At 33.7% G+C, this 10,128-nt stretch overlaps 1 protein-coding gene across 1 annotated transcript; it reads right to left on the minus strand.

The window, feature by feature from the left end:
- Positions 1-3,308: 3,308 nt before the first annotated feature.
- LOC133198671 (steroid 17-alpha-hydroxylase/17,20 lyase-like) lies at positions 3,309-9,922 on the minus strand. Its single transcript, XM_061334708.1, has 6 exons — positions 9,370-9,922; positions 7,466-7,675; positions 6,923-7,052; positions 6,143-6,405; positions 5,629-5,756; positions 3,309-4,210 (listed from the first exon to the last, which is right to left on the minus strand). The coding sequence occupies exons 1-6, from the start codon at positions 9,916-9,918 to the stop codon at positions 3,997-3,999; spliced, it is 1,494 nt and encodes a 497-aa protein (XP_061190692.1). The 5' UTR covers positions 9,919-9,922; the 3' UTR covers positions 3,309-3,996.
- Positions 9,923-10,128: the final 206 nt, after the last annotated feature.

Raw genomic sequence — 10,128 nt, forward strand, 5'->3', positions numbered from 1 at the left:
TCTTTAATGCTCAGGAAAAAAAAACACATTTCTTAACACAAGAAGTTCTAATTTCAGCACTGTTCGATTTAATTTTTCATCATCGTATTCAGACAGATATAGATGCACTTAATACACCATCCTGAAACCTTATAACAGGATGGGAGAAAATGTTTCGGACCAGGCCAGGATTCGAACTTGATCTAGACAGGTGTTCTACCAACCGAGATACATGTATTTGGCCACCAGCTATCCATCCCGTCTTACAGCCACATTCCTCCCACCTTGACGCAAGAAAATTCAACCTAGATTCTTTAACCCCTAATAGGTCTTTCATCTGCAAATTCAGGAGTGATCATTGGCTCTTTCAGGAAGGACGAAAATGCGACGGACCGTGTATACAAGGTTTCGAACACGGCCCTTCCGAACTCTCGACAGGTGCGCTACTTAAAATATTTTTTAATGAGGAGTAAAAGTATGAGTATTACTTTGCCATTTACAACCTAGCAAACTCCTTAACGAAGTTGGATCCTGATATTTAAAGTCTTAAACTTTTTTGGTCAAGTATATTTTTAGTTTCTACACACATAGCTTAATTAAAAATCAAAACAAAAAAATGGGGGTCAATACGCTTCTTATGGCGCTACAGAACATTTAATATGACCTTTTTGCACTGAAATTTGTGTCAATCAAAAATCACATCTTCGACGTTTTCCCTCCAATGTTTTTATCCAAATAAATCATGGGACAAATTAAACTATTAGTCTATTTGAAAAAAGACACTTCAAAATTGTGACTAAGAAAAAGTTTCAAATTGCTTCGCATAGTCAATTATTTGGCCTTTCTGCACTCAAAAAATGTGATTTTTCTGGCATTAAAAATTTAACAAGCAAGAAAATTATTTTAAAGTCTTAAACTTTTTCTGAATTTAGGCAGATTGATCAAAGTTATCTTATACATTCAGAAAATAAAAACAAAAGTGGGGGTCTATGATGTAAATTTTTAGATATTACTAAAAAAGTGTTAATTTTATGTTAAAATTGGCTAATTTTTTTCCTGGAGTTTCAGAATATATTTACTATATTTGTCACAATATAATGAAAGAATTCATAAGAAATAATTTAATAGGTATTTCAGAGGCAGCATAAAATATTTCACTGCAAAAAACAGCTCTGTGTGTTACCAGCGTGGAAAAATAGGAATCTAAACTTAACAGTACTGTATATATTTCAAAAGGGGACAAAACGATCATTTTCCCCTAAAAAACCTTCCGCCACAAAACATAGTTCCTGGCTTAATCCTCTTTGAATGGAATTTAATCGCGATTTTTTCCATTGGATATAGTTTAATTTGCATTGTAGAATTCAGATTTAATGTTTGAACTTAGAAATGATGCAGAATTTTATAGATAAAGGTCCAGACCAAAATCTGCTCAAAAGCTCAGGATCGAACCTCCTTAATAAGAGCATATATATACTGAAAATTTCACATTTCAATGGAAAGTTCTCCATTGCGAAGTAAATTAAAAACACAAAAACATGTGTCCCATATGGACATGCTTTGTCTCTAACCGTTTCTAAACAATGTTTGACCCAAAAGCGTAAATACTATAAAAATCACAGTATTCCAGTTACATAATGGGTCTCCTAGAATTAGTTTTGATGGTGAGTGGATGATAGCAAACATCCATATGGATATAAAAAGGTTTAACATAAGAAAAAAATGTGCTTTTCGTTTTCTTCACCGAAGTGCCGAGCTCAAAAATCAAAATATGATGAGAGCAAAAGTTTAACTCGTACTGATTGATAAAATATTAATAACAAATTCCAAGTAGGGCATAATGTACAGATGATGTTTGTAAACTTCCTCTTAGCATTTCCACTATTAGCATATCATGAAAAAGGAGGATGAAATTACTTCGGTAAACTGTGAACTGTTGTATGATCAGATACATCTGTTACTTCTGACCTATCAAACAAAGCAAATTCCTCACAGATCTTGAAAAATGTATCAAATCATTTTTCCTAGTAAGATGGCGTAAATTACATTGCAGTTTTCTTCTCTTTATGGCTATATATTTGACATATTTTTTGTGGAAAAATACTCCTTTTGGTAGATCTAAATGCTTTAATTCATTAGATTACCATACACACTGCATTTACTTTGCAAAAAACTTTGAATTTGCGATGTAGTTTTGAAACGAATAAAAGAATATAAGTAAAAAATGGCCGTTATTCTGATTACTAAATGTGCGGAGAATGTTATTGTATCGTGAGCCGGATGTTATTGTATCCTGAAGAGGATGTTATTGTGTCGTGAGGAGGGGGATATTGTATCGTGAGGAGGATGTTAATGTATTATGAATACTATTCATAATGAATAAAATTCATTTTTGTATCATGAGGGGGATGTAATTGTATTGTGAGGAGGATGTCATTGTATCGTGAGGAGGATGTTACTGTATCATGAGCAGGATGTTATTGTATTTTAAGGAAGATTTTATTGTATCGTGAGGAAGATGTTATTGTATCGTGAGGATGATGTTACTGTATCGTGAGGAGGATCTTAGTGTATCATGAGGAAGATTTAATTGTATCGTGAAAAAGATGTCATTGTATCGTGAGGAGGAAGATATTTTATCGAGAAGAGGATGTTATTGTATCTTTAGGAGGGTGATATTGTATCGTGAAGAGGATGTTATTATATCATGAGGAGGATGTTATTGTAATGTGAGAAGGATGTTATTGTATCGCAAATCTACAGTGCTGGTATTCCATGCAAAAAAAATCGATCAAAAAATGTAATTCATTTTTAGAACCCTTCACTAGACGTTAGGAGTCATTGCTTAGAGATAGATATTTTTCCTTGGGAATAGTGAACTTTTGCGAGAAGCACTGACTTTTATAGTCGACGGCTTACTTCGACAATAAACCTGCCTTATGTACGGAGGTAGGGAATTGATAATAACATTCTAGAAGGAAAACTTAGCAAGAGTTGGTCAATATGGGAAGGGAAGGGGTTGAGGGCAGGGTGGTTGCCGTTCCCTTCCTAGACAACGTAATATGTGCTTTAAAATGGCCCATTATAATCGTTTAATTAATTGTAAAGCTTAATATTTATATCTCAAAAGAGCTTCCGCATATTGTCTTAGTGTTAAAGTAAGCCATCGATTGTAAACGTCAGCGCTTCTCGCAAAAGTCCATCAAAAACAATTGTTTTTTACAAAGAGCTTTTAATATCATAGTCTTAAAACATTTATACAATTCTTCTAAGCCGTAGAAGTTAGGGAGATAAAAGTTGGACTTCAAAATATCAACAAAAACAGCAACAACACAAAACAACAAATTTTTAATGTTATTAATATGTCGTCTACATTTTGTTTAGTAAATTTAAAACAATTAATGAAATGCTTGTATAATAATGGCATCTTTGTACACTTGATATACTGATACACAATTGTAAATATTGACATTTGCCTTTTTTGTTTGGCTTATTTACTATGTTACCTGTGAACATGCTTTTTTTAAAGTATACTCAGGTCTAATAAAGAGCTGTGGGAATTTCAAATCGTTATCGTATTTTTGCTGGCATTTTGTGACAATTAAGTCTGTGCGATTTATACATAATTACATGTAATATGAATACGATTTTTTTTACCCGAAGAAATTTTATACCAGAGTAAGCTTAAGTACACCAAAAGAAACGTTTTTTAATAGAATCATTATTGAATTAAAGTTCGAAATTAAAATCAGTCAAAATAGTTTGATCATATAATATGATTGCAAACTAAATGTATACAGGGTATACTGTATATGTATTATATATAACGTGTGCGATATTTAGCGGAATTTGATTTTTGAACAAGTTAGCGTAGTCTTGATTTAGCGCATTTCTAAATGTTCTTATTTATGCATATATGTGCAAGAGATTTAGCGTTGTAGTTGAATTGGCGGAAGTTTCTTTCCGCCAAAAGTGCTAAAAAGAATACACAGCCAAATGTACTACGTTTACAATATTCTATACTTTTCTCGAAACAAAGCGAACTTTATATGGATTGGGTTGTAAAATGATTCCAACTGCCAACTCATCCGGTAGAAGATCTGGAAGTGTTTTGTCCTCTGGTTCCAGGATTGAAAAGCTCTGTAGAAGAGTAGCCACAAATAGGAACATCCGGGACTTAGCAAACACTTCACCGATACAGCTACGCTTTCCCAATCCAAATGTAAGTATCCTATTTGCAACAAATAGCACATGCACTTTCATTTTAGTTATTACAGTGTATATATTGTTCTTCATTTATTGAAGATATATTAAAAAGGATTTTTCTATTTAAACTAACGTTATGGATATCCAAAAGCCTGTTACACTGTCTGTTCTGCAAAATTGCAAACAAACATTTAACTACAGTACATGAGACTCACCGTTGATTGCTTATTACTGTAGATCACTTAATTTTCGCGACACCATATTCTCGCGAGATAGTCATTGACACTTTATTAGCGAGACAAAATTTTCACGAATTGAGTTAATTGCCCTTTATTATCTTAAGGAATACTAATATACTTGAGAATGAAATTTTTGGCGAGCACACAGTCTCGCGTTGTTACGCGAAAATAAAGTTCTCGCGAATAAAAAGTGATTTACAGTACCCTTCCTGTTTTATCGGTATTGGTTTTTAGCATGGCATAAGGTCAGACAACACGTATCTTAATAACAAGTACATTTTCCCAAGAATTTGTGGTTGAAGCTTTTCTACTTTAACAGGTTTCCTCACAAAAAATTAGGAACATTATAAAGCATTTATCCTTAGATACAATGGGATGATATTCCCAACATAATATATCACTTGAATGGCTGATATCACAATTTTTGGTGATTGTATTTTTAGAGAAATTTTTAAAAAGTTTAGAAATCACTTGATAATGGCATATTACAAAGAGATACAGAATCAGATATTCAAGGAACGTGTCTTCGGAGCTTAAGTTAGGACTTTATGTGCAGCTAATGACGTCTAAATAGAATGGGGGGGAAAATCATAGATGGAACAGCACTAATTCAAAAGACTTTAACGATGTTCTTGTACCTGTTTTGTGTATATTTATTTAGTTTTTTCTCAACAGTAACCACAGAAGGTACACTGTAATGAACTTCCTTCAGGCTATCACTTGGGGATATCTGTTGGACATTTCTACATACTTCTTTACAGGATCAGTGGAAGGTAACTTACCTTCATATAAAGGATTCTAAACCTGTAGGACATATCTACATACCTCTTCTTTACAGGATCAGTGGAGGGTAACTCTTCATATAAAGGATACTGATCCAGTACCACATTCATAGATACCTCTTCTTTACAGGATCGGTGAAGAGTAAGAAAGTCCATATAAAGGATACTGATCCTGTAGGACATAGCTACATACCTCTTCCTTACAGGATCAGTGGAAGGTTACAAACTTCCATATAAAGGATTCTGATCCTATAAAACATTTCTACATACCTTATCCTTACAAATCAGTGGAAGGTAACGTTCCTTCATAAAGGATGCTGATCCTGTGAAACGTTTCTATACCTTTTCCTTGCAGGATCAGTAGAAGGTAACACACCTTCATATAAAGGATACTGATCCTATAGGACATATCTAGTACATACCTTTTCCTTGCAGGATCTGTAGAAGGTAACAAACTTCCGTCTTCCTGTAGGAACCTTTCAGGGTTAAAAGAGAGAGGATCTTTCCATTCTTTTTCACTATGATGCACAGTCCAAAAATTACAAAGAACCTACAGAGATGAATTAAACAACCTTCATAGATGAACTAAATTATCTACAGGGATGGATTATACAACCTACATGTATAATGTTTTATACATTATAAATACACTGTGATAAGTAAATACAAAACTTACAACAATATAGAAAAATGGTTATTCTTTACGTTTGAACTACTTCATCTATTGAGAGATGTACCCAAACATTTTAAATAATTTCATAAATTTATCGTTTTTGTTGCTGTTACAATTTGATTGATTAACAAATTACAAAACTTCTTATTCTATACCCAATACAAACAGAAATGTAGAAAAGTGTCATTAACATAACACATTGTTTTACACGAGAACGGAAGAAAAAACAAATTCTGAACAAATTCAGAAAAAAAACAACACACCGTAGTATTCTTCTCCACCAGCACACCATTCACTTCTGTGTCGTCAGTTGTGCTATGGAAAGCGACGGGAGAAACTGGAATATAACGAAGTGTTTCCAATATCACGGCCTCCACCAGGTGGCACTGCTGTCTGTCTTTTAGATCGGGTTCCCTAGCAACACCAATAACATTGTCGATTTCTCTTTGTATAGACTTCTGGAGGTCAGGTCGTTTTGCCAAAATTTGTATCAGAGAAAGCAGGGTTCCTCTGGATGTCAAGTACGCTATTACAGAAATAAAATCTTACAGTCAATCCTCGTTATCTCGAACCCGATGAAGACGAGAAAAAATACAATATAAATGAGATTTTTGCTTGGATATATATCGGACCATTCGAGATATGTTCGAGATACCAAAGTTCAATTAAATTTTAATCAGGAAGTTTTTGTGCATAGTTTTTAAATGTATCATATAATTTGTGCAAAACATTTTTGTACATGTTTGATACAAAAATAGATAATCATCTGTAATACAGTAAATCACTTTTATTCGCGGGAACTTTATTTTATCGCGTATTTACGCGAGACCTTCTATTCGCGAAAATTACATTCTCTCGTATAATTTTATTATTAAAGATTATATAGAGCAATAACCAAAATCCGTAAAACTTTTGCTTCGCTTTCAAATACCAAACAACAATCTCGCGAAAATAAGGTGTTCCGAAAATTTAGTGATCTACAATTAAATAAACTCTCTGTGAGTAAATAAAAGGAGTCTTTAAGCAGCGATGGATTGACCTACTGCTTGAAACGATGTTGACAATTAAACACCACAGGTTGACTTCACTGAACCATGGTTGCCCGGATTTATCTCGTTCTTGGAGCAGTTTCTTTAGTAACAGATATACACCTGTGCTTTCAGGATGATTGTTCTGCATGAAATGGATATTATGTCTCATGTTTGATATACAATGTATAATAATAATATTCTATAATTATTGTGATAATAACTGCAGTTTCAAAACGTAAAGATGTCTTGATGCTATTACAGTATAAATATTGTACCAAATTTAGACAGAAAAAAATGTGATTATCAGTAAGACATTTTTTACTCTTGTAAATTGATTTCGAAAAAAAAAGACCAATGTTTTAGATCAGACACCCTACTGACCATGCAATATATGTGGTATTAAATTAAAATGTCTGTATGTTCCACAAATTTAACACATGTATGCACTTACAAAAAAAAAAAACAAACATGTAGAGCATTATTAAATTAATATCTGAATGATATTTTTTTAGGGACACAAGGTTAAACAACCAATATATACAAAAGAAAGCGTACCGATATCTTCTCTAGCATATCCATCATTTTATTCTTTGTCTTTTGTAAGTTTTCTAGGTTTTTTGTGTGTTGAAAAGGAAGAAACCGAAGAAAGGGAAAAGTGTTATACAGCATGTCAGGTCCTAGATTATGGCTCTCATTAACGAAGACGTCTAAGTCCTTCATTATCTCTTTCAGCTCCCCATGCTTTCCTGAACTTTTTCCAATCAACTGTGATACCACAACAAAAGAACTGTGTTTAAATATTCTTTACAACTTTATATTTAACCACATCAGCTTGAGGCATATCAACCCTCTGTTCCCTAACACAGAATTCTGTTTTAAGCCTATGATTTCTTAAAAGATATCTAATTTTAAATAATGTAAATTTAAACCATTTCAGCATACCTCGCTAGGCAAAATTTGTCCAAATTGCCTTCAATTTGACAATTTTTTGAAGAAGAAAAATAAACCGTCTCTCCGAGTGAGAGTTTTACGTCTTATCAGAGGGTTGATGATCCTTAAGATGAGAATTTCACTGGATTTGCATTTTGAGATACAGTGTATATAATCTTACAAAAGTTGTCTTCTTGTAATTAATATTGAATCTATATCCCCTTTTTCAAACAAAAAGCTGCAATGTTAGAATTCCCCATGAACCTTCGGCATAAAAATGACCTTTATTTAAACAAAGGAAGTAACCTTTTGATCACATTTATCATCTTTATGACAGATCTTTAAAGGACAATATGTTCTTAAAAAAAGAAAAAGTCAAGAGAGATAATAAGTAAGGGACACAAGACGAAGATGGTCTAATATGTCAGATAAGGGACTGGGATCAGGTGCGAAGCACCGAGTCTCAGTCTCGTATCTGACGTAAAAGACCATCTCAGTTTTGTATCCTACTTAAACATTTTTTCAATGCACTTTTGTATTGGCAATTGTCATAATACGATACTGGTGGCGGTGACCAAACCAGATGGATGGGGCGCTTAGGGGTTTAAGAGATTTCTTTCAAAGGGATGAATAGTTTTTGAATTGAAAACCCTTACTGAACACCAACCATATGTTATTTATCGTTGTGGCACTCTACGGATGTGTTAAAAAGAGCTGAGCAACTTCCTGACATTAAGCGATTCTGAGAGTATTGTGAAGGATCCTTTTTTTAACGGATGAAGATTGTAAGTGACCAGTAGGCAAATATTTCAGGAAAGCGCCGGTTTTTTCCCTTGCATATCGAAAGCACCAAATCTATAGTAAATTAATTTGGAAATATATATTGGAATTAACTTTTACAGGAAAAGCGATGTATAGGATATATTTACAGATCGAGTGTAAACTTGTCCGCATTTCGTTTTTTTTCCTCCCCCGAATGCTTATATTTTTCAATGGACCACTTTACGTGGATTTATTTGGATGTGGTTTCGGAAAAATCATAAATATAATATTAAATGTTAACTCGACCATATAATGTGCTTCAATACCGGTAGTTTCATAATCAGTGACCTGAGTGTAAATTCTAAGGGATTTCTGCATGGGATGTTCCTACTTTGGAAGTTTCGTTGCATGAATTGGATTACGAGATGTTGATTTCCATATAGCTTGCATTGGATTCTATATAGCTTGAATTTGATTAATAGCTGTTCATTTCTATATAAATTGCATATGTTTTTGCCTATTTGTTGCCTTATTCATTCGTTGCGTAAAAGCTAGGTGACGTCATCCTTTGTTTTACACAGTCCAGTATTATTTTGAAGTACAATGTTAGATATAATACTGTACTCCTGAAAATAATATTGGGCTATAGCTAGTACACTCTGAAATATGAAACTGTAGACACAAAAGACGTCACAAAAATGTTTTAAATCTATTTAAATGCCACTCTAGCAGTTATAATGTTAAAGAACGATTAAACTGCCGCTTACCAAAACTTCAACCGTGTCCAAAATGAATCTCTCCACAAGACTACTAGGATCAATAGTATGACCATTATAGGTATCAATAACGTCCTTCATGGCAAGCAAGTTCTCTTTAATCAGATGTTCAATCTTTACCAAGCCTTCGCCATAAGCGTTCAACATCTTGTACAAAAGTTTCCTTCGTTTTGCCCACTGCTTATCCGGCGGTGAAAAAACAACATCATTTTTGTGCATATAAAAATATTTCTCAACGAAAATTTCAGGTCGTCCGGCCATATGTGTTGCCGTTGGCTCATGGAGAAGAATATCACGTATGATGTCTGACGAGTTAACGCAGACAAACTTTCTGCCAAGACACATGAATTGAAAAACGTCACCGTAAAGTGTCCCCCATTTATCAAATGTGATATAAAGGCGGTTAAGATCCAGCTCCAACAAAACTCCCAGCACAGGCCAGCCCTTTGGACCAGGGAATGGTTTCTGTTTTTGCCATCTGAGCACCAAGATGGTCAAAAAGCAAATAATTGCCATCAAGAGTATGTATATTATTGCCATTCTTTTTGGGCTGTCAACCTAACCAACCATCGAGTTTATACTGCGTATTGGTGACCTCTTTTTCTGTTGATCTATGGTCACCCAACCGCAATAAAAATAAAGAAAATCAAGGAAAAGATGTATTTCCTTGTTTAATTTACAATGGACTCATAAAAATTTACATTATGTAGTACAACTAATAAGCTGTAGTTTATAGTCCAAAACACCCCA

This window comes from Saccostrea echinata, unplaced genomic scaffold (assembly GCF_033153115.1).
Source record: "Saccostrea echinata isolate AGI-Se365-2 ecotype Australia unplaced genomic scaffold, CSIRO_AGI_Sech_v1 ptg000033l, whole genome shotgun sequence".
In the NCBI taxonomy this organism is placed as follows: Eukaryota; Metazoa; Mollusca; class Bivalvia; order Ostreida; family Ostreidae; genus Saccostrea; species Saccostrea echinata.